The sequence below is a fragment of the Ornithorhynchus anatinus genome, chromosome 2, assembly GCF_004115215.2.
Source record: "Ornithorhynchus anatinus isolate Pmale09 chromosome 2, mOrnAna1.pri.v4, whole genome shotgun sequence".
In the NCBI taxonomy this organism is placed as follows: domain Eukaryota; kingdom Metazoa; phylum Chordata; class Mammalia; order Monotremata; family Ornithorhynchidae; genus Ornithorhynchus; species Ornithorhynchus anatinus.
Window position 1 is genome coordinate 143,950,971 of NC_041729.1, and position 25,657 is coordinate 143,976,627.

Consider the following 25,657-nt stretch of genomic DNA (forward strand, 5'->3'; position numbering starts at 1 on the left):
ATGGGACAAAAAAAGATTTAAAAAAGCTTGAATAAATATCACAACATCTTAACTGAAAAAAAAAGATTTTAAATAAGGAAAAAAGTCTTAGAGAATGATGAGAATATGCACAAAAGTCATATCTGAGGGAATCTAACTGAGCTTATTCTGAAAATGAATTTCTACTGGATTTTCTGTGGATTCTATACAGCAATTGGTGAAACTCACTTTTTTGCCGATATTTCTGGCATTAATGATGATACCTGTTACGCTTTTACTATGTGTCAAGCACTGTTCTAAGCGCTGGGGTAGATACAAGCAAATCGGCTTGGACACATTCCCTGTTGCACATGGGGCTCAAAGTATGAATCCCCATTTTACAGACGAGGTAACTGAAGCCCAGAGAAGGGAAGTGGCTTGCCCAAGATCACACAGCAGACAAGGGGCAAAGTCGGGATTAGAACCCAGGTCCTTTTGACTCCCAGACCCTTGTTCTACCCACTAGGCCATGTTGCTTCCCTGTGTCACCTCTATCATTTCTTTGAAAAACAGGAGCCATTAAGATTGACTCCTCTCGGTCTTTCGACCCACATATTCGATCCCTCACTAAATCCTGTCGGTCCCGCCTTCACATCACTAAAATCCCCCCTTTCCTCTCCATCCAAACCACTACCACGTTACTAAAATCACTCATCCTATCCCGCCCAGATGACTGCATCAGCCTCCTTTCTGACCTCCCAATCTCCTGCCTCGCCCCACTTCAGTCCACATTTCACTCTGCTGCCTGGTTTATCTTTCTACAAAAATGTTCAGGACAACACGTCACCCGCTCCTCAAAACACTCCAGTGGTTGCCCACCCATCTCCACATCCAACGAAAACTCCTCGCCATTGGATTTAAAGCAGTCTAGCACCTTGTTGCCTCTTATCCTACCTCACCTCACTACACTCCTTCCACAACCCAGCCCACACACTTCACTCCGCTAATGCTAACTTTCTCACTGTGCCTCCATCTCGTCGCTCTCACCCCCGACTCGTAGTCCACCTCCTGCCTCTGGCCTGGAACGCCCTCCCTCCTCTAATCTGACAGAGAATTACTCTGTGCACCAACAAAGCCTTATTGAAGGGACATCTCCTCGAAGAGGCCTTTCCGGAATAATCCTCCCTCTTTTGTCTTCTCTCACTCCCTTCTGCATCACTCTTTTTTGTTCTTTGCTCTTCCCCCCTCGCAGTCCCACAGAATTTCCATCCATATCTGTCATTTATTCTTCCCCCCTCGCAGTCCCACAGAACTTACGTCCATATCTGTCATTTATTTATTGTATTGATGTCTGTCTCCCCCCACCACACTGTAAGCTCTTGTGGGCAAGTAATGTGTCTATCATTGTATTGTACTCTCCCAAGTGCTTAGTACAGTGTTCTGCACACAGTAAGTGCTCAGTGAATACAACTGAATGAAAGAATTTACAAATCTTTGCAAATCTTTGAAAACTTTAATACTGGATTATGCTAATAATGTACATTACCACAATCACACCCGCTCCCTGATGCCCTCAAAGCTGTGTGACTGTGGGCAAGTCACTTAACTTCTCTGTGCCTCAGTTACCTCATCTGTAAAATGGGGATTAACTGTGAGCCTCACGTGGGACAACCTGATTACCCTATGTCTACCCCAGCGCTTAGAACAGTGCTCTGCACATAGTAAGCGCTTAACAAATACCAACATTAAATGGGAAATTGACACTCCCAACTGTCAGTTATAGATTTTCTAATGACTATGAGACCTTGACTGAAATGACAGCCAACAAAAAGTTTTATAAGTTCACTATCAACCCGGAGTCGACTGACTCCAAATGCATAGAGCGTTTCTTAGGTGCACAACAAAATGAACACACATTTAAGGTTGCTTTCCTAGACAAGTGGAAAGAACGTGGGTCCAGAAGTCAGAAGCCCCGGGTTCGATAGTTCCAGCACTGTCACTTCAGTGAATCAATCCATCAGTGATATTTATCGAGCGCTTACTGTGTGCAGAGCACCGTATAAGCGCTTTGGAGAATACAATTATACAGTCAGTAGACACATTCTCTGCCCTCAAGGAGGTTATAGGCTAGACGGGGAAATAGATATTAAAATAAATTACAGGTAGGGGAAATTGCAGAGTATAAGGATATGGACAGAATCGGTGGTATTTACTGAGGTCTTACTGTGTGCATAGCACTCTACTAAGATGGGTGAGAGTGATCATCTGTCGTTAAGGAGAGTAGTTTGGTGTCGGAGGAGTGAAGTGTACACATTAAGGTAGGAGGGAGTGAGCTGACCCATCAATCGATCAATCAATGATAATTATCGAGGGCTTAATGTGTGCAGGTCACTGTATTAAGCACTTGAGAAAGTACAACACAATATACCAGACGCATTCCTTGCCCACAATGAGCTTACAGTCTAGAGGGGGAGACAGACATTAATAGAAATAAATTAATTTTAGATATGGATGTAAACGTTGTGGGGCTGGAGCAGGAAGTGAATAAAGGCAGCAAGTCAGGCTGATGCAGAAGGAAGTGGGAAAAGAGGAAATGACTTATTCAGGGAAGATCTCTTGGAGGAGACGTGAGCGCTTAGAAGCCGATGGTTAGGAGTTTCTGTTGATGCGGAGGTGGATGGGCAACCCCAGGAGGTTCTTAAGAAGTGGGGAGAAGTGGATTCCTGCTGTGTAACCTTGAGCAAGTTTCCGAACTACTGTTTGCCTCATCATTCTGTGCACATCTCCCCACTCCTCAAGAACATCATCTCCACATCAAACAGGAACTCCTTATAGAAACTCTCTCACTCCCTTTGCCCTTGTGCTTGGATTTGCTTCCTTTATTCACCCCTCTCTCAGCCCCACAGCACTCATGTACATGTCTATCATTTATTTATTTATAGAGACGTCTGTCTCCCCATCTAGCCTGCAAGCTCACTGGGGGCAGGGAACGTGTCTACCAATTCTGTTTTATTGTACTCTCCCAAGTGCTAAGTACAGTGCTCTGCACACAGTAAACACTGAATAAATTCCACTGATTGAATGACTGCCATTGGCTTTAAAACAGTGAATCAGCTCTCTCCCTCTACCTATCCTTGCTCCTCTTCCACTATTAACCAGCCTGCACACTTCACTTTTCTGTCACCAACCTACTCTCTGTGCTTCTCTCTCATCTGACTCGCCACAGATCTTTTGCTCACACCCTAACTCTGGCTTGGAACTAGTTCTTCCTTCAACAGTCCATCAATCAATCATATTTACTGAGTGTTAACTGTTTGCAGGGCAGTGTACCGAGTAGCCAGGAATATACAAGACAACAATATAACAGACACATTCCTTCATATCTGACAGACCGCCATTCTCCCCTTCTTCAAAGCCCTTCTAAAATCACATCTCCTCCAAGAAACCTTCCCTAAATAATTTCTCATTCCCCCCTCTGTTGTCCCTGTCTTCCACGTCACCTAAGCCCTTGCATTTATACCCCTCTAAGCACTTGGAAACTCACTCACCGCAACCCCAACCCGACAGAACTTAGTACTGATCCTATACTCTGCTGCTGTTCCTAGCTGGAATTTATTGAATGTCTGCCTCTTCTACTAGATTGTAAATTCTTTTAGGGCAAGGACTCTTTCTACCAACTCTATAGTATTATACTTTCTCAAATGCTAAGTACAGTGCTCTGCACACAGTAAACACGCAATAAATACCATTACTTGATTGATTTTCTCATCTGTAAAGGAATTCCTGTTCTTTTTTTTTTCACAGTGGTATTTGTTCAGTGTTAACTATGTGGCAGTCACTGTACTAAATGTTGGGGTAGGTAAAAGCTAATCAGATTGGACACAATCTCTGTCCCACATGGGGCTCACAGTCTTAATCCCCATTTTCTAGATGAAGTAACTGAGGAACAGAAAAGTGAAGTGGTTTGCCCGAGGTCACAAGACAGACATGTGGCAGAGCTGGGATTAGAACCCAGGTCTTTCTGACTCCCAAGCTCGTGCCCTATCCGCTAGACTTCCTCTTAGACTGTGGGTCCCATGTTATCTTGAATCTACCCAAGTGTTTAGCACATTGTAAGCACTTAATAAATATTACCATTGTTATATATAGCAAGGGGAATTTCATAATAATAATGGCATTTGTAAAACATTGCTATGTGCCAAGTACTGTCAGTCAGTCACTGGTATTTACTGAGTGCTTACTCTGTGCAAAGCACTATACTAAGCTTGTAGGAGAGTACGATATAACAATAAAAAGACTCACTAAATAAGCATGAACCCTGCTTATCTTTGTCATCTCCCACTATTGAGTCTACTGACCAGCCACCATACGATCTCAGAAACACATCAAAATCGAGATTTTTCTGTTTGTTTTGGTCAATCATCAAATGAATTTCTATACTTACATAACTGATGACCAAAGCAGCTCTTTTTAAAAACGGCCTTGTGGTGTGAAGGACATTCTGATTGCTGCTTGCTGTCAAGTACCTGAAGAATGAAAGAGAAAAGAACATTTTTGACAGTGTTGTTTCATTCTTTTTTTTTTTAAATCACTTAAGACAACGCCTAAAATCCAAGGTTCTCCAAAAAGCCTTCCTGATTAATTCCCAAAACTCAAGGCACATCTATTTTACAATCCCCAATTTCGCATAGATTTATTTATACACTTTTCCCCTCCTTCATTGTAAATTTGTGATTGATTACATGGGTGAATGATTTCTTTGGATTACCTGTCAGAGTATAAGCTTCTTGGGGGCATAGACCTTGTTTCATGCTTCTGTGCTAACTGCAAAACATTGCACCCATTGGGAGCTTAGTAAATAGCTTCACTACTTCTCTTACTGTTATGGACTATGTGTACAACCCAGACATTCTGGTCGGTCAGTCTACTGTATTTCTTGAGTACTTACTGTGCACAGAGCACTGTGCTAAGAACTTGGGAGAGTTCAGTTTAACAGACACATTCCCTGCCCACAGTGAGCTTTGAATATTAATAACAATAACTTTAATAATTAAGTGATATTTAACATCTTACTATGTGTCTAATAGTCGTATTTGTTAAGCCCTTACTATGTGTCAAGCACTACCCTAAACAACGGGATGGATAGATATGGGCCACTTGCCTGCCGTGTGCCTCAGTTATCTCATCTGTAAAACAGGAATAGAGACTGTGAGCCCCATATGGGACAGAGACTGTGTCCGACCCTATTTGCTTATGTCCACCCCAGTGCTTAGTATAGAGCCTGGTACATAGTATGTGCTTAACATATACCACAATTATTATTATTATACAAGGAGATCAGATCAAAAAGAATCCCCGTCCCTCAAGGAACTCACAGTATAAATAGGAGGGAGAACTGGTATTTAAATCCCCTCTCCTCAAGACTGTTAGCTTTTGGTGGGCAGGGAATGTGTCCATTTATTGTTGTATTGTACTCTACCAAGCTCTTAGTACAGTACCTTGCACACAATAAGCACTCAACAAATACGACTAAACGAATGAATGAATCCCATTTTACAAATTAGGAAACTGAGGCACAGAGAAGTTAAGTGACTTGCCCTGATCACACAACGTGTAAGTGGTGGTTATATCAATAATTCCATTTATTTACATTGATGCTGTTGATGCCTGTCCATTTGCTTTGTTTTGTTTTGTTGTCTGTCTCCCCCCTTCTAGACTGTAAGCCCGTTGGGTAGGAATTGTCTCTTTTTATTGTTATAGTATACTAATACTCAACTTCCTGCACACAGTAAGTGCTCAATAAATACGACTGAATGAATGAGTCAGAATTAGAATCCAGGTCTTCTGACTCCAAAGCCTGTGATCTTTCCACTAGGCCACACTATTTTGTTCATTCAGTCATTCATTTATTCAATGGTATTTATTGAGTGCTTACTCTATGCAGAGCACTGTAGTAAGCTCTTGGAAAGTACAATACAGTAATAGAGAGAGACAATCCCTGCTCAAAGCGGGCTTATAGTCTAAAAGGGGGGAGAGAGACATCGAACAAGTAAACAGGCATCAATATAAATAAGTAGAATTATAGACGTATTCATGTATACATAAGTGCTGTGAGGGGGGAAGGGGGAAAGAGCAAAGGGTGCGAGTTGAGATGACATGGAAGGGAAGGGGAGCTGAGGAAAAGGGGGCTTAGTCTGGGAAGGTCTCTTGGAGGAGGTGCACCTTCAGTAGGGCTTTGACAGGGGGAAGAGTGATTGCTTGGTGGATTTGAGGAGGGAGGGGCATTTCAGGCCAGAGGGAGAACGTGGGCCAGGGGTCAACAGCGGGACAGGCAAGAATGAGGCCCAGTGAGGAGGTGAGTGGAGGCAGAGGAGTGGAGTGTGCGGGTTGGACTGTAAAAGGAGAGAAGGGAGGTGAGGTAGGAGAGGGCAAGGGGATGGAGAGCTTTGAAGCCACAACTGGAGATTTTTGAGGAGGGGGGTAACATGCCCAGAGCATTTCTGCAGAAAGATAATCCGGGCAGCAGAGTCAAGTTTGCATTGTAGTGGGGGGAGACAGGAGATTGGGTGGTCAGAAAGGATGCTGATGCAGTAATCCAGTCGGGATAGGATGAGTGATTGTATTTACATGGAAGCGGTTTGGATGGAGAGGAAAGGGCAGATCTTGGTGATGTTGTGAAGGTGAGACCAGCAGGATTTGGTGACGGATTGGATGTGTGGGGTGGATGAGAGAGCAGAGTCAAGGATGACACCAAATTTGCGGGTTTGTGAGACGGGAAGGACGGTAGTGCCGTCCATAGGGACGGGAAAGTCAGGGAGAGGACAGGGTTTGGGAGGGAAGATAAGGAGCTCAGTCTTGGTCATGTTGAGTTTGAGGTGGTGGGAGGGCATCCAAGTAGAGATGTCCTGAAGGCAGGAGGAGAGGCAAGCCTGGAGGGAGGGAGGGAGAGAGAACAGGGGAGGAGATGTAGACTTGGGTGTCATCCGCATAAAGATGATAGTTAAAGCCGTGGGAGCGAATGAGTTCTCCAAGAGAGTGAGTGTAGATGGAGAATAGAAGGAGACCAGAACCTTGAGGGACTCCTACAGTTAGGAGATTTGGGGGGTTGGGGAGGAGCCCGCCAAGGAGACTGAGAAGGACCGGCCAGAGAGATAAGAGGAGAACCAGGAGAGGACAGAGTCAGTGAAGCCATATTCAGGAGAAGGGGATGGTCCACAGTGTCGAAGGCAGCTGAGAGGTCAAGGAGGATTAGGGTGGAGTGGGAGCTGTTGGTTTGGCAAGAAGGAGGTCATTGGTGACCTTAGAGAGGGCGGTTTCAGTGGAGTGAAGGGATTTCATGTCCCTACTACATATTTGCTTCTCAAGTGAAGATACCGTTTCTGGGTTCTTTGGGTAGATCCACGTGTAGCTGGATTTGATCGATTAGCACATCAGTGGAAGCCAATGACATTGCAAAATTAATTGAATTAGATCGCAGTGCCCCCCCAACTTGTTCACCCTACTTCGCCTCCATGAGCTGGTTGGCTCAGGAATTTTCCTCTTCCCTTTCAGGACCACTATTTCTAAATCCATTTCCATCTGAATGCAAACCATTGTCTTGGTCAGAATGGCCAATGAAGATGGAATTCCTTTCACAAGGCCAAAAGCTTCCTGAGGTCACTAATCCCTGGTCAGTCACTTTGTCTTAGGGATATTTTCTCCACACAGAAAGACAAAGACACAAAGGCTTTCCTGAGAAGTGGACCATTTGCCCAGGGCCCAGCCATGCTCTTGGCCAGGCAGTGAAAAACCCAGTTGAGTTCTTTCTGATTCAGGCCTGGGTTGCTCAGAAACTGTTGAGTGGAACTAGTCAAAGCCTTATTAAAATCACATCTCCTCCAACACGAAATCACAGCCCCTCTAGAGTGTGAACTCCTTGTGAATGAGGAATATGCCTACTGTTGTATTCTCCCAAGCGCTTAATACAGTGCTCTGCATGCAGTAAGCGCTCTATAAATATGACTGACTGACTACTCCATCAATCAATCGATCATATTTGAGTGCTAACTGTGGTCGGAAAACTGTACTGTTTGAGAACATAAAATATAACAGAGTTGGCAGATACATTCCCTGTCCAGTCTCTCCCAACTGCATCACCCTCCAATTAGATTTTTACCCTTGAAGCCCTTGATATTCACCCCACTCTCAGAACCTGAGCAAGTATGCACATGTCTGTAATTGAATAATAATAATAATTATAGTATTTGTTAAGCACTTACTATGTGCCAAACACTTTCTAAGCTATGGGGTAGATACATGTTAGTCAGGTTGGACACAGTCCCCGTCCCATATGGAGCTCACAGTCTCAATCCCCATTTTAAAGATGAGGTAACTGAGGCACAGAAGAGTGAAGTGACTTGCCCAAAATCACACAGCAGACATGTGGCAGAGCCAGGATTAGAACTATGACCTCTGACTCCCAGGCCCGTGCTCTATCCACTACTCCACACTGCTTCTAATAATAAGCGTGGCTCAGTGGAAAGAGCCCAGGCTTGGGAGTCAGAGGTCGTGGGTTCGAATCCTCCCGGCTCTGCCACTTGTCAGCTGTGTGACTGTGGGCAAGTCACTTAACTTCTCGGTGTCTCAGTTCCCTCATCTGTAAAATGGGAATTAATTGTGAGCCTCACGTGGGACAACCTGATTACCCTGTATCTACCCCAGCACTTAAAACAGTGCTCTGCACATAGTAAGTGCTTAACAAATGCCAATACTATCATTATTATTATTATTATTATTAACAGTGGTATTTGTTAAGCACTTACTATGATGTGCCAACCACTGTTCTAAGAGCTGGGGTAGATAGAAGTTAAGCAGGTTGGACACAGTCCCTGTCCCACATGGAGCTCACAGTTTATTTTAATGTCCATCTCTCCTCTGGACTCTGAGCTTCTCGTGGGCAGAAAACATGTCTACCAACACTGTGGCATGCTCCCAAACGCTTAGTACAGTGCTCCGCACACAGTAAGAGTTCAATACATACGACTGATTGATGGGTTGATTGGTTCCTGGGCAATCTGGGGCAATCTGATTGTTAACCAACAGGTTTTCTCAGTAACAACATTCCCAAGAAGGGAATGCCAATGCTGACAGATGAATGGGCAGAAATAAGAGTCCCAGGAAGGGAAACTGAAGTTGACAAGACAGATTAAATGTAGGAGGCACAAATGTTCCAAGAGATGACAGGAAGCAGAATTCACTCCCACCTAATATTCGACTGCCAAACAGAAGTTTCTACCTGGAGACCAGATCCATCCATAATAATTGTAATAATTATGGCATTTGTTAAGTGCTGACTTCGTGCCAGGAACTGTGCTAAATGCTGGGGTAGAGACAAGCTAATCAAATTGGACAGAGACTCTGTCCCGCATAGGGATCACAGTCTCAAGTCCCATTATACAGATAAGGTAACTGAGGCCAGAGAAGTGAAGTGACTTGCCCAAGGCCACACAGCAGACAAGTGGTGGAGTCAGCATTAGAATTCATGACCTTCTGAATCCCAAGCCCATCCTCTATCCACTATGCCATGCAGCTTCCCATATGGCTTAGATGGACTTCTAAGCACAGGTACTGCAATCAATCAATGATGTTTACTGAACACTTACTATGTGCCGAGCACTGTACTAAGCACTTAGAAGAGTGCAATACAACAGAGCTGGTAGGCATGTTCCCTGCCTACAACAAGCTCTGGAGGGGGAGATGGACTTAATATAAACAATATATGATATGCAATTTATAGATACGCACTTATCTATATGATAATAATAATTATTATTATGGTATTTGTTAAGTGCTTACTATGTGCCAAGCACTGTTCGAAGCACTGGGATAGATACTAGTAATAGGGTTGTCCTACGTGGGGCTCACAGCCTTAATCCTCATTTTACAGAAGAGGTAACTGAGGCACAGAGAAGTTAAGTGGCTTGCCCAAGGTCACATAGACAACCCACTACCTCTGACTGACACCATGTACCTGTTGTCTGACCTCAGGCAGGGCACTTTACTCCTCTCTAGACTGTAAGCTTGATGTGGACATTCAAAGAAAACTTGTCTGCCCAGTCTGTTATATTGTTATACTGTACTTTTCCAAGAGTTTAGTACAGTGCTCAGCACACAGTAAGCATTCCATAAATACAATTAACTCATTCATTAATCAAGTGCTGAGGGGCTGAGGGTGGGGTAGATACCAAATGTCCAAAGATCACAGATCCAAGTGCAGTCTTAATACTTCTGTTCTACCTCCCTCTCTTCAAAGCCTTATTCACGGCACATCCCTCCCCTTCTAGACTATAAACCAGGCGTGGGCAGGGATTGTCTCTCTTTATGGCTGAACTGTACTTTCCAAGCACTTAGTACAGTGCTCTGCACACAGTAAGCACTCAATAAATATGAATGAATCTCTTCCAAGAGGCCTTACCCTAACTAAGGCCTCTTATCCTTTTCTTCAGTGTCCTTCTGCATCACCCTGACTTGCTCCCTTTATTCATCCCCTCTACGAGCCCCACAGCTTTTATGTCCATATCTGGCATTTTTTTTATTTATATTATTGTCTGTCTCCCCCTCTAGACTGAAAGCTCATTGTGGGTAGGGAATGTGTCCATAATATTGTTATACTGTACTCTAGTAAGTGCCTGGCACAGTGCTTTGCATAGAGTAAGAACTCAATATGTTTAACTGACTGACTTTAGGGCAATATGTGGCCTTTGACCGGAGCTCAATAAATTCCACTACTGCTACTGGTAGGTTCAAGACAAATGAAAGGGATCTTTTCTTCACATAGGTTGGGGAAATTAGGAAATTATTACCCTGGAAAGTTACATAATCATAATGATGGTTTTTGTTAAGCACTTGCTATGTGCCAGGCACTGTACTAATCACTAGGGGGGAACAAACAAATTGTGTTGGACATCATCCATGTCCCCAAGTGGGGCTCACAGTGTCAATCCCCATTTTTCAAATGAGGTAACTGAGGTCCAGAGAAGTGAAGTGACTTGCCCAAATTCACTGAGCAGACAAGTGGTGGAATGGGATTAGAACCCATGACCTCCTGACTCCTAGGCTTATGCTCTATCCACTACATCTTGCTGCTTCTACAGGCAAATGTATATAGGCAGACAAATATATTCATGACGGATGTGGGTTTTAGGTCCATATTGGGTTATTTGAGGGAAAAGTTAGGAATGATAGATGGGGATAAAGGTCAAAGAAGCCAATGCCCCCAAGTAGGAATCAGAAGAACATGTGTAGCATGAGGTCTTGTATAGCCCGTAACCTTGGCATTATCCTTGACTCTTCTCTATCATTCAACCCACTTATTCGGTCCATCACCAAATCCTGTCGGGCACCTTTATAAGCATCGCTAAAATCCTCCCTTTCCTCTCCATTCAAACTGCTATCACATTAATACAGTCACTCCTCCTATCCCGCCTGGATTACTGCATCAGCCTCCTTGCTGACCTCCCAGCCTCCTGTTCTCTCCCACTCCAGTCCGTACTTCATTCCGCTGCCCAGATCATTCTTCTACAAAAATGTTCAGGCCAGGTCACCCCCATCCTCAAAAAACTCCAGTGGTTGCCCATCCGCTTCCGTATCAAACAAAAACTCCTCACCATTGGCTTTAAAGCCCTCCATCACCTTGCCCCCTCCCACCCTGCCTCGCTCCTCTCCTTCTCCAACTCAGCCCGCACAGTTCGCTCTCTGGTGTAGCTAACCTTCTCACTGGGCCTCGTTTTCGCCTGTCTCGCTACCGACCCCTGGCCCACAATCTGCCTCTGGCCTGGAGAACCCTCCCTCCTCAAATCCTGTAGACAGCAACTCTCCGCTTTCAAAGCCTGATTGAAGGCACACCTCTTCCAGGGCCTTCCCAGACTAAGCTACCTCCTTTCCTCTTTTCCCACTCCCTCCCGCGTCATCCTGACTTGCTCCCTTTGGTCTTCCACCCTCCCAGCCCCAAAGCATTTATGTCCCTATCTGTCATTTTATTTATTTGTATTGATGTCTATCTCCCCACCTCTAGACTGTAAACTCGTTGCGGGCAAGGAATGTCACTGTTTATTGTTGTAATGAACTTTCTCAACCACTTTACACAGTGCTCTGCACACTGTAAGTGCTCAAAAAATGATTGCTCACCTCCTCCAAGAAGCCTTCCCAGACTGAACTACCGCCTTTTCCCTTTGCGCCCTCTACTCCCCCTCTGCTCCCCCTCCGCCCTCTGCTCCTCTCCCTTCCCCCTTCACCTCCCCTCAGCTGAGCTCCCTTTCCCTCTGCTCCTCCACCTCCTCTCTTCCCCTCAGCACTGTGCTCATTTGTATATATTTTTTATTACCCTATTTATTTTGTTAATGAGGTGGACATCCCCTTGATTCTATTCATCGTGATAATGTTGTCTTGTTTTTGTTTCATTCTGTTTTACTCTGCCGTCTGTCTCCCCTGATTAGACTGTGAGCCCGTCAATGGGCAGGGATTGTCTCTATCTGCTGCCAAATTGTACATTCCAAGCATTTAGTACAGTGCTCTGCGCAGAGTAAGTGCTCAATAAATACTACTGAATGAATGAATGAATAAGTAAATGAATGAGGTAACAACCACAGAGAATAATAATAATAATAACTATGGTATTCATTAAGCACTTACTGTGGGCCAGGCACTGTACTAAGCACTGGGGTGGGCACAAGCAAATCGGATTGGACAAGGTCCCTGTCCCACATCGGGCTCGCAGTCTCAATCAAGTGAAGTGCCTTGCTCAAGGTCATAAAGCAGTCAAGTGGCAGAGTGGGAATTAGATTAAATTGTTAGCCCGTCATTGGGCAGGGATTGTCTCTATCTCTTGCCAAATTGTACATTTCAAGCGCTTAGTACAGTGCTCTGCCCACAGTAAGCACTCAATCCCAGCTCAGCCACTTGTCAGCTGTGTGACTTCGGGCAAGTCACTTAACTTCTCTGTGCTTCAGTTCTCTCATCTGTAAAATGAGGATTAAGACTGTGAGCCCCACATGGACAACCTGATCACCTTGTATCTCCCCCAGCGCTTAGAACCTAGTAAGTGCTTAACATGCCATCATTAAAAAATACTATTGGATGAATAAATGAATGAATGAATTAGAACCCAGGTCCTGCTGATTTCCCACACACATCTTTCTTGTCAATAGCTGAGGCAAAGTACCTCACTAGATAGGCCACTGGTACAATTTAGTAGTATATTCTTAGATTATATATTATAGTCCCTGTTCTTAAGATTTTAAATTAGGTTTCTCAGAGCACTTTCCCTCTGACAGAGATTCAGCCATCCAGCAGGGCAAGTGCAACTAATGAACCAAAACAAACCGTATTCTTATTACCTGTTGTCAAAAAGAAGGATGCCAGAAATAACACCAGATTAGAAACAGCAAAATACACAAAGGAAACCACTTCATAGGGCACATGAAGATGAAGGAGGGAAGAAGCTTTTTATATCTCTTAAGAGGTGAAAGGATAAGGACCCCACATTTTTTAATGGTACATGCTAATCTCTCTCTCCTATGAATCGACAATCTTATCATGGCAGGAGAGTTTGTGTCCGCCAATGAAGTTTAGAGCTTTGCCAACTGAGAGATATTCTCTCGCCAAGGGTACCCATAATGGAAAAGTCTAAGTCGAAGCGTCGGACAGAGTCGATTCAACTATGCTGGGCAGCGGCGGGGTGGGAAAGAGTCAAAGGCGATGAACAAGTGATCAAAATGTCGATCAAAGACATCGGCAGAGGCTGCCTACAATGAACTCACAGTCTTGAGGAGGGGGAGACAGACATCAACATATAGGGCACATGGTCTTAACCCCTTTTATAGATGAGGTAACTGAGGCACAGAGACATTAAGGGGCTTGCCCAAGGTCACACAGCAGACAAGTGGTGGAACCAAGATTAGAATCCAAGTCCTTTAAATTCTATCAATTTCATCAATATAATTTTTTAAAAAATCATTTTGATTCTGAATTGGATTTTCAGCCATGAGTTCTTATTATCAAGCAAATTCTACCTAATTGTCAACATCCACAATATGAAAATGAAATCGGAATTCAGTAATCATATAGCCCCCAAAAATGTTCCTGCAGATATAATCTTCAGCTCTAGACTGTAAGCCTGTTATGGGCAAGGAATGTGTCTGCTTATTCTGCTGTACTGAATTCTCTTAAGTGCTTAGTACAATGTTCTACACATAGTAAGTGCTCAATAAGTACAACTGATTGATTGTTATGGTCAGGGAACACATTTACATGTCTACATGTCTGCTTGTCTACCAGAGAATTAAGGTGGCATAGAGGATAGAGCACGAACCTGAGAGTCGGAAGGTCATGGGTTCTAAACCCGGCTCCACCACTTGCCTGCTTTGTGACCTTGGGCAAGTCACTTCACTTCTCTGGGCCTCAGTTACCTCATCTGGAAAATGGGGATTGAGACCATGAGCCCCGTGTGGGACAGAGACTGTGTTCAACCCGATCTGCTTGTATCCACCCCTGTGCTTAGTAAGCACTTAACAAATACTATTATTATTATTATTACCAACTCTGTTGTGCTGTATTCTCCCAAGTGCTCAGTACAGTGCTATGCACATAGTAAGCTTTCAATAAATACCATTGATTGATCAGCTCATTGTTGGCAGGAAATGCAACTGGTTATTGTTATATTGTACTCTCCCAAGCATTTAGTACAGTGCTATGTACACAGTAAGCTCTCAATAAATAAGATTGAATTGTCTACCAACTCTGTTGTACTGTACTCTCCCCAAGTGCCTAATACACTTCTCTGCACATAGTAAGCGCTCAGTAAATACAATTGATTGGTTGACTAATCAGCTCTTCTGTTATTTGCAGCAGAAAGACCAACCACTGAAAGTTTGATTCCGGAAGATATGTACTTTCTAACTTTAATATTGACTTAACAGTAATTATCCTACTTTGGTTCGTAACTTTTTATGTACATAAATTTAAAATATCTCTTCATTCATTCTCTCGGCAAACATCAGCGATCCTAATTTAATTCACCTTGTTCCTTCAAATGACAGCAGAATGAAGGAAAGTCCTTAATTAAAGGAATATTCTTCACATGGGGATTTATTTCAAATATTTTATGACATTTAGAAGTCTTGGTTCCCTAAGAAATGAGAAAAAAATTCTTTGCTAACACAGTAAAGAGAGTATTGACTACAAAGGACAGGCATCAAGAAAACTGGGTAGACAAGAACATTTGCTGGAGTTCTAGAGAACACTATCTTGAAGACTGTCTTGAAGCGCTTAGTACAGTGCTCTGCACACAGTAAGTGCTCAATAAATACAAATGAATGAATGAAGACTGTTAGCTCTTTGTGGACAGGGATAGATAGATGACAGATAGATAGATAGATAGATAGATAGATAGATAGATAGATAGATAGATAGATAGATAGACAGACAGACAGACAGACAAGACAGACAGACAGACAGACAGACAGACAGACAGACAGACAGACAGACAGACAGACAGACAGACAGATAGATAGATAGATAGATAGATAGATAGATAGATAGATAGATAGATAGAGATACCAACCAATTGATACCACTGACTTATGTACAAACTGATTATGTTTGAGATGATCAAGGTTTTATTGAACTAACTGTGAGTATAAATATCTAGTACGAAAGGGAATTTGAACAATAGCAGAACTGTTGAGAAAGACATTTCACACCACTGAGGAAAATCCTCTTTTTCGCTCGTCACTGGAAAAGCACAGAGTAGCTTCCAGGAGCCATTTAAGATACCATGGAAATATTCTCCCAAACAACTCTAACCAATCAATCAATCCATCATTGGCCTTGACTGACCGCTTGCTATGTGCAGAGCACTGTACAAAGCGCTTGGGAGGGTACAATACAGCAGAATTAGCAGACACGTTCCCTGCCCACAACAGAGCTTACACAACAAATGATAAATCCAGGAGCCCCTAAGAACGCAAGGGCTTCATACGTAGGGTTCAAACAAAGGCCGAGGAGGCCATTTGGAAGATTAAGCTTCCTGAAAACCACAAGTCACCCTAAAATAGATGACATCATTACAGATGCTAGAGATTGGAGACTGAAGCAAGCAGAGAGAGTAGCCTTTGTGAAATTCAATACACTGCGGTTTTACAGGGCTACAAACACTGAAATAGAAGATGGACCTTTAGTTGGTCCAATAAGCTCCTCTATGGAATAAATATCATTTCCCCCTTTACACTTGTGGGCAGGGAATGTGTTGGCCAACTCTGTTGTGTTGTATCAATCAATCAATCGCACTTATTAAGTGCTTACCGTGTGCAGAGCACTGTACTAACTGCCTGGGAGGGTATAATATAACACTATAAAAGAGATGATAGACATGTTCCCTGTCCATAATGAGCTTACAGCCTAGAGGGAGAGACGGATGTTAACGTGGATAAATCAATTACGGATATGGGCATAAGTGCAGTGGGGCTGAGGAAAGGGTGAATAAAGGGATCAAATCCAAGTGCGATGCAGAAGGGAGTGGGGGAAGAAGAAATGAGGGTTTAGTCAGGGAAGGCCTCTTGGAGGAGATGGGCCTTCAACAAGGCTTTGAAGGTGGGGAGAGTCCTTGTCTGTCAGATATGAAGAGGAAGGGCATTCCAGGCCAGGAGCAGGATATAATAATAATAATAATGTTGGTATTTGTTAAGCGCTTACTATGTGCAGAGCACTGTTCTAAGCGCTGGGGTAGACACAGGGGAATCAGGTTGTCCCACGTGGGGCTCACAGTCTTAATCCCCATTTTACAGATGAGGTAACGGCGAAAGCACGGCAGTGAGGCAGACAAGATCGAGGTACAGTGAGTAGGTTAATGTTGGTATTTGTTAAGCGCTTACTATGTGCCGAGCACCGTTCTAAGCGCTGGGGTAGATACAGGGTAATCAGATTGTCCCACATGAGGCTCACAGTTAATCCCCATTTTACAGATGAGGTAACTGAGGCCCAGAGAAGTGAAGTGACTTGCCCACAGTCACACAGCTGACAAGTGGCAGAGTCGGGATTCAAACTCACGACCTCTGACTCCCAAGCCCGGGGTCTTTCCACTGAGCCACACTGCTTCTCTAACAACTAACAACTGCTAACAGTTGTTAGCAGTCCAACAACTGCTTCCCAGGTTGGCATTAGAGGAGCAAAGTGTGCGGGCTGGGGTGTAGTAGGACAGCAGGGAGGTAAGGTAGGTATTGTACTCTCCCAAGCATTTAGTTCAGTGTTCTGCACACGGTAGGCGCTCAACAAATGCTACTGATGATGACAATGATACTACCTTTGAAAGAGAAATATTTTACACTGTGAATCAATGTAACTTCATTCACCCAAGGGCTTAAAGCACTCGGGCTTCTCAGCTTGACAAAGTCACTGCTGACATGGAAAATCAGAACAGAGGACTAAGAAAAAAGCCAGCCTCTGTTACATCTCTAGCTCTGAAACTGATTCCCAGAGTAATCACTTTTAAATTCACTGTCCTTAGGAAACTGTCACTTTTTTATGGTATTTGTTAAGTAACTTGCCAGGTGCCAGGAACGGTACCAAGTGCCGGGGTAGATACGAGCTAATCAGGTTGGACACAGTCCATGTCCCGCGTGGGGCTCGTAGTATTAAACCCCATTTTCCAGATGAGGTAACTGAGGCACAGAAAAGTGAAGCGACTTGCCCAGGGTTACGCTGCAGACAAGTGGCAGAGCCAGGATTAGAACCCAGGTACTTCTGACTCCTTGGCCCGGGCTCTATTCACTAGGCCATCTCTATCACTTATAAGAGCAATTTTTCAGGAAAAACTCTAACCATTACCCTACTGAATGCCCAAATGAAACACAGCTCCTCTAGATACAATGACATCACATTTTCTTTTATCACTGACTTTGTCTTTCATATTACTTTTCCTTCTTTCTTAGTATCTGGGGTCTGTCTTCTCTGCTCTCACATATTCTTAGCCTGTGAGCCCCTTGAAGATTAGGGACCGCGTTTAATTTTTACTTGCATATTTTTTCCAAATGCTTAGCATAGTGATTTGCATTAAGTCAGCACTTAGAAATAATAATAATAATGAATAATAATTATGGCATTTGTTAAGCACTTACTATATGGCAGGCACTGTACTAAGGCGCTGGGGTAGATACAAGAAAATCGGGTTGGACACCCTCCCTATCCCACATGGGGCTCGCAGTCTTAATCCCCAATTTATAGATGAGAGAACTGAGGCCCAGAGAGGTGAAATGACTTGCCCAAGGTCATGCAGCACTCAAAAGGCGCAGCCGGCATTAGAACCCAGGACCTTCTAACTTCCAAGCCTGTGCTCTATCCACTGAGCTATGCTGCTCTTATTACTACGCTTTTAAATGCTTTTAAAGGTAAAAGCTCCTTGGCTATTGAGTTCTATTTTAAGAGAAAGCTCCACTTTTTTTCCCTACAGAAAAGTCCCATGGGAAAAGTTCTAAATGGCATCTTGGAATAGACACGAAAATTAAACTCCTCCACAGTGCGGAATATGTACAATGCTTAAGCAAACATTATCCACAGTGGGTTCGGGGGTTTGCTTAAAATTCCTGAGAGTGTTTTTGAAAATGAACTAGGTAGGGTGCTAATATGTTCTAACAAATTCCATGCAGATGGTCTCTTTGTTTGGTTCCGCGTATGATGTTCTCTCAACCCCAGCTGCTTCACTTTCCTCAGGCAGCACATGGCCTAGTGGATACAGCAAAGTCCTGGAAATCAGAAGGATCTAGGTCCTAATTCCAGCTCCACCACTTGTCTGCTGTGTGACATTGGGCAAGACACTTCACTTCCCTGTGCCTCAGTTCCCTCAACTCTAAAATGGCGATTAAGACCGCGAGCCCCATGTGGGACAGGGACTGTGTCCAGTCCAATTTGCTTGTAACCAACCCGGAGTTTAGTTCAGGGCCTGGCACATAGTAAGCACTTAACAGATACCACAGTAATAACAATACTTATTACTCAAGCGCTTAATACAGTGCTCTGCACATAGTAAGCGCTCAATAAATACTATTGAATGAATGAACAATAATAATAATACTGCCTGTCTCTATTGCTGAATCGTACTTTCCAAGTGTTTAGTACAATGCTCTTGCACACCGTAAGGACTCAATATTTACGACTGAATAGTATTATTATACTCCAATCTTACTGTCAGCCCACAGGGCGTGGCTGATTCAGCCACGTGGTGTACAATCAGGGGAGGAGACCATAGGTCTGGGAGTCAAAAGACTTGGGTTCTAATCCTACCTCTGCCTCTTGCCAACAGTGGGACCTTCCACTTAAGGTCTCTGGGCCTCAGCTTCTTCATCTGTAAAATGGGGATTCAGGGTCCTTTCTCCCTCCTACTTGGACGAAATATGGGACAGGGACTGTAACCGACTTGATCCTCTTGTATCTCCCCCGGGGATTGGAGTAGTGCTGACATAAAAAAGGGCTTAGCAAATAACCCAATCAGCCAATTGGGTTGGACACGGTCCCTGTCCCACATGGGGCTCACAGTCTTAATCCCCATTTTATGGATGCGGTAACAGAAGCCCAGAGAACTGAAGCAACTTGACCAAGGTCACATGGCAGACAAGTGGCAGAGGCAGGATTAGAACCCAGGTCCATTTAGATCTTAGAGAAGCAGCATGGCTCAGTGGAAAGAGCCCAGGCTTGGGAGTCAGAGGTCATCGGTTCGAATCCTGATCTGCCACTTGTCAGCTGTGTGACTGTGGGCAAGTCACTTTACTTCTCTGGGCCTCAGTTACCTCATTTGTAAAATGGGGATTAACTGTGAACCTCACATGGGACAACCTGATTACCCTGTATCTACCCCAGTGCTTAGAACAGTGCTCTGCACATAGTAAGCGCTTAACAAATACCAACATTATTATTATTATTATTATTATTGTTATTAATAGCCTACAGCATGTTGAGTTCTACAGCCTGAGTTCATGAGCCTTGCTTCATATTCCAGCATGTCTGGGTGTGATCAACTGAACAGGAGTTTCTTCTTTCATGGTATTTGTTAAGCGCTTACTATATGCCAGGCACTGTGCTAAGCATTGGGGTAGATACTAGATAATCAGATTGGACATGGTCCCTGTCCCACATGGGGCAGCATGGCTCAGTGGAAACAGCATGGGTTTAGGAGTCGGAGATCAGGGGTTCTAATCCCAGCTCCGCCACTTCTTAGCTGTGTGACTTTGGGCAAGTCATTTCACTTCTCTAGGCCTCAGTTACCTCATCTGTAAAATGGGGATTAAGGCTGTGAGCCCCATGTGGGACAACCTGATCACCTTATACCCCCCCAGCGCTTAGAACAGTGCTCTGCACATAGTAAGCAAGGTCACACGGCAGACAAGTGGAGGAGGCAGGATTAGAACCCAGGTCCTTCTGACTCCCAGGTAAGTGCTCTCTCCACTGGGCACGCTGCTTGTTTCTGTGATGTCAGTAGGGTTTTGAAGGTGGGGAGAGAGGTGGTCCGTCAGATAGGAAGCGGGAAAAGGACACATATTTGTGGCTCTCCAATTTTAATTCAAGGCATTTTCCACAGCTTTTCTTCATTCTGTTCATTTGTTCTTTACATTTAATTCCAATCGGATAGGGAAACTAAGCTTGGTTAACATTACTGCTTTAAAACGCTTCCATCCTGGTGGCAAGCTTTCGGGTGATTTGCTTAATCCAATGTTTCAATTTCTTTCATAGTCATTACATTTTCTCACACACGCTTTCCCAATGCTCTGATATTTGCATCACCATCCCATTTTTAAATTGACCTAATATGGAGATGGAAACTGTCACTGACTTCTTTAAAATTGGATTCATTAAAAAAAAACCCTCAGTAGTCATATTAGGCTTGATGAAACCTCAAATATCCAATTAGAAGGATGGCTGGAGTTAGACTATGGCACTTGAGGGGTGGCGTCTTCTTGGTCAAACCTCGAATTCATGACCAACCTCAACTCCCGCCACAGTGGATAGAGCCCAGGCCTGAGAGGCGAATCATGGGTTCTAATCCCGGCTCTGCCATTTGTCTGCTGTGTAACCTTGGGCAAGTCAAATTCATTTCTCTGCACCTCAGTGACCTCATCTGTAAAACGGGGATGGAGACTGTGAGCCCCATGTGGGACAGGGATTGTGTTAGAGAAGCAGTGTGGGTCAGTGGAAAGAGCAGAGGCTTGGGAGTCAGAGGTCATGGATTCTAATCCCGGTTCAGCCGCTTGTCAGCTGTGTAACTTTGGGCAAGTCACCTAACTTCTCTGTGCCTCAGTTCCCTCATCTGTAAAATGAAGATTAAGACTGTGAGCATGGGACAACCTGATCACCTTGTATCCTCCCCAGCGCTTAGAACAGTGCTTTGCACATAATAAGCACAAAACATATGCCATAATTATTTGAGAAGCAGCATGGCTTAGTGGAAAGAGCCCAAGCTTGGGAGTCAGAAGCCGTGGATTCTAATCCCGGCTCTGCCACTCATCAGTTGTGTGACTTTGGGCAAGTCACTTAACTTCTCGGTGTCTCAGTTACCTCGTCTGTAAAATGGGGATTAAGACTGTGAGCTCCATGTGGGACAACCTGATCACTTTGTATCTACCCCAGCGCTTAGAACAGTGCTTGGCACATAGTATGCGCTTAACAGATACCATTTTTTTTCAACCTGATTTGCTTGTATCCACCCTAGCACTTAGGACAGTGCCTGGCACATAGTAAGAGCTTAACAAAAATCCATAATTATTATTATTATTAGTAACTCCCCTGACTTTTGTCCAGCAAGAAGGTCACAGGAGGAAGCATAAGAGTGGAAAAATCAGGACCTCTCTCTAACGTGAGTAAAGAGCAACAAATCACAGAGTAATGGCAGTAACAGTGTTTATTAAGCTCTTTCTACGTGTCAAGCACTGGAAGAGATATGTGAGTTAATCAGGTCAGAAATACTCCCTGTCCCACAGGAGGCTCATGGTATAAATAAGAGGAAGGACAGATATTGGATCCTCATTTTACATTTTACAAATGGGGAAACTGAGGAATGGAGCAATTAAACAACATGCCCCCAAGGTCACACAGCAGACATGGGGCAGAGCCGGCATTAGAACACAAGTCCACTGACGGCCAGGTCCGTGTTCTTCTCCGACTAGGCCGCACTGCTGCCCACAATCTAAGACCAATTCAGAGCAAAAAAATCACTTCTCTCCTAAAGGGTGTCGCCAACACACACTCACACAAACACCCCCCCACACATACACCCCACGCATGCACACAATTAACTCCATGATCCGTGGCTTCCTCACTGTAAATAAAGTGTTTAATCCAAAAGAAGTGTTTCTCTGGTGAGAAACAGCTAACTAGTTCAGGTTGTTAACTTCTAGAGGACTAGAAGTTTCTCAGCCTCTCTTCCTGGCTGTCACGTGAAGCACTTTATCTGATGGGCCCTGGTAATAGTAAGGAAGGGAAGGGGAGGATGGGTGTGAAAAATAACTTCCCAAACTGCAAATGGAGCGGCCCATTCCGAACGATCAAGTAGATTTTAATTGCTTAGTTTCATGGTGATATGTTGTGCAGCAACGTGACTGTGGTAGAGTTGTATCTTTTTTTTAACGGTATCTGTAAAGTGAATCGGGCACTGTACTCGGTGTGGGATAGAAACAGGACGCTGCAGGCCCCACACGGGGTTCACATTCTTAATCCCCATTTTTCAGATGAGAGAACTGAGGCCCAAAGAAGTGAAGTCACTTGCCCAAGGCCACACAGCAGACAAGTAGCAGAGCCAGGATGAGAACACAGGCCACGCTGCTGCTCTTTAGAAAGGCTCAAACAAGATACTTCACACCACGAATAGGAATGAGGTTTGAAATCTCAAAAGGATGTGAGTCGCTCCTCTCTGAGTCACCTCGTAGTTAGACCTTTAGATCTGAGGTCGATAAAGAGTTCCCAAAAGACTATATTTAAATGCATGTGAGCACATCGTTTCTAAGTTTCAACATACCCAAAACCACCCAGTCTTGTGCCAGAAAACAGTAGTCCCCTGCCTTTAGCACAATGTATCTTCAAATCCTCCTCTTCTTTGCCTGCAAGCCTAAGTAGGACTACATTATCATCCCACTCACTCCCACGGCCTACATTTACTAGATCCATTTTCCCTTAATCCCTATTCTTCTCGCCAGTGGCAGAGGACTAAAAGTGGCATAATACTTGTCAGTCAGTCAATCATATTTAGTGAGCGCTTTCTGTGTGCAGAGTACTGTACTGTGTTCTTGGGAGAGTACGCTACAACAATAAACAGAAACATTCCCTGCCCACAGCGAGCTTACGGTCTAGTTGGGGAGGCAGACATTAATATAAATAAATAAATGACAGATATGAACGTGAACGTAATAAATAAATAAATGACAGATATGAACGTGAACGTGGTGGGGCTGGGAAGGAAGGATGAATGAAGGAAACAAGTCAGGGTGACACAGAAGGGGGAGGGAGAAGAGGAAAGGAGGGCTCAGTCAGGGAAGACTTCTTGGAGGAGATGGGCCTTCAGTATCGTTCCCTTCCCATAGTGTACATTTACTAGAAATGCTGTTTTTAATATTCTCTATTCTCCTCGCCAATGGCAGAAAACTAAAAGTAACATAATAATTGATCAAATAAGCTGGATGAATAGAAGAATCCACATTATGAAAGCCCTTGCCCCCCCACAGAAGATTGGTACGTACTGAATCAATCCATCAGTGGAATTTGAGTGCTTACTATGTACAGAGCACTGTACTAAGCACTTGGAAGAGAACAATACAGAACCCAACAATACAGTCAGTCAACGGAACTAAATGAGCACTTACTGTGTGCAGAGCAGCGGGTTAAGTGTTTGAGAGAGTACAATACAGAATCAATCAATTAATAATTGTGGTTTTTGTTAAGCCCTTACTATAATAATAATAATGATGGTATTTGCAAAGCACTTCCTATGTGCCAAGCACTGTTCTAAGCACTGGAGTAATTACAAGGCAATCAGGTCCCACATGAGGCTCACAGTTTAAGTAGGAGGGAGAACAGGTATTGAATCCCCATTCTGCAGATGAGGGAACTGATGCCCAGGGAATCAATATTTACTGAGCACTTACTCTGTGCAGAGCACTGTACTAAGTGCTTGGGACAATACAACATAATAAATTTGATAGACATGTTCTCTGCCCGCAGTGAGTTTACAGTCTAGAGAGAAGTTAACTTCAGGCCCTACTGAAAGCAGCATGGCCTAGGGCTAGAACCCAGGCCTGGGAGTCCGAGGACCTGAGTTCTAATCCCTTATCTGCTGTGTGACCTTGGGCAAGTCACTTCACTTCTCTGGGTCCTCAGTTATCTCATCTCTCAAATGGGGATTAAGACTGTAAGCCCTATGTGGTTCATGGACTGTATCCATTTTGATTAGTTCGAATCTGCCGGAGCACTTAGTACATTACCTGACACATAGTAAGTGCTTAACAAATATCATTAAAAAAAATTTTAATCATTTAAAAAAATGAAAACACCCTGGGGTCTGTCCAAAAGAGAAGAGGACACAGGAGACTAGTTTACCATCTCCCTCCAGGGGCTGGCTACTGGAAGAAGCTGTGGCTCAGACCACACACAAGTAGGTTATTTTTAACAAGTTCAGGCTGATCCAGGTTTTTAACAGTGCTAACGGCCTATTATAGCAATTAGCTAGATAATGCATGCCCCAAATCCCATTTCTTCTTATCATGGCCCTAAACAGAAGAAAGAAGCTTTTTTTTCCCCACCTGAAATTACAAGATAAGTGAGACCAGGCACTTTTGACCCGAATTATCAGATAATTTGCTTGGGAAGACTGGCCTACATGAACAGTGATTTCCATCAATTATAGCAAAAGCCTGCTATTAAAAGAAAAGGTAAGACTTCACAAGAATCGGTCTGAAAATTGAGCTAAAGCAGGCAGAGCTGCTTTCTCTTCCCCAAAAGACACAGCTACCATCTGAGGGTCAGCAGAAACCCTGTCCATTTTCCCTCAGTAAATCCATATTAAACATGTAATATTTCATCTATATTTAAAATATTTATATCTATATATTTATATAATATTTAATCTATCTTCAAGTGCCTTTATGAATACTTAAATGCTGTGAAAACTAAACTCACCAGGACATTCTTTTTATCTCCTTTCTGAAACTATTTCAAGACTGTTAAAGTTTTTCAGTCTGACATTTTGATCCAAAGTAGTGATTGGATCTATATGAGCAAAGAGTAGCAAATTCCTGGTTTGGTTGGGAATCATTCCTGCTTAATACTAACAATAATAGTATTTATCAAGCACTTACTATATGTCAGGCACTGTATTAAGCCCTGGAGTGGATACAAGCAAATCGAGTTGCACACAGTCCCTGTCCCACATGGGCTCCCAGTCTCAATTCCCATTTTACAGATGAGGCAACTGAGGCCCAGAGAAGTGAAGTGATTTGCCCAATCACACGGCAGACAAGTGGCAGAGTCGGGATTAGAACCCATAACCTGACTCCTAGGCCCATAATCGAGTTGCACACAGTCCCTGTCCCACATGGGCTCCCAGTCTCAATTCCCATTTTACAGATGAGGCAACTGAGGCCCAGAGAAGTGAAGTGATTTGCCCAATCACACGGCAGACAAGTGGCAGAGT

The 25,657-nt window shown here is 43.8% G+C and overlaps 1 protein-coding gene across 1 annotated transcript in view; it reads right to left on the reverse strand.

Annotated features, from left to right (window-relative positions):
• Positions 1 to 25,657, reverse strand: part of TMTC1 (transmembrane O-mannosyltransferase targeting cadherins 1) — a 361,323-nt gene that overhangs the window by 207,693 nt on the left and 127,973 nt on the right. The window contains exon 6 of the mRNA XM_029058287.2: positions 4,403 to 4,484. Within this exon, the coding sequence (XP_028914120.2) occupies positions 4,403 to 4,484 (82 nt within the window). The remainder of the gene's footprint in view (positions 1 to 4,402; positions 4,485 to 25,657) is intronic.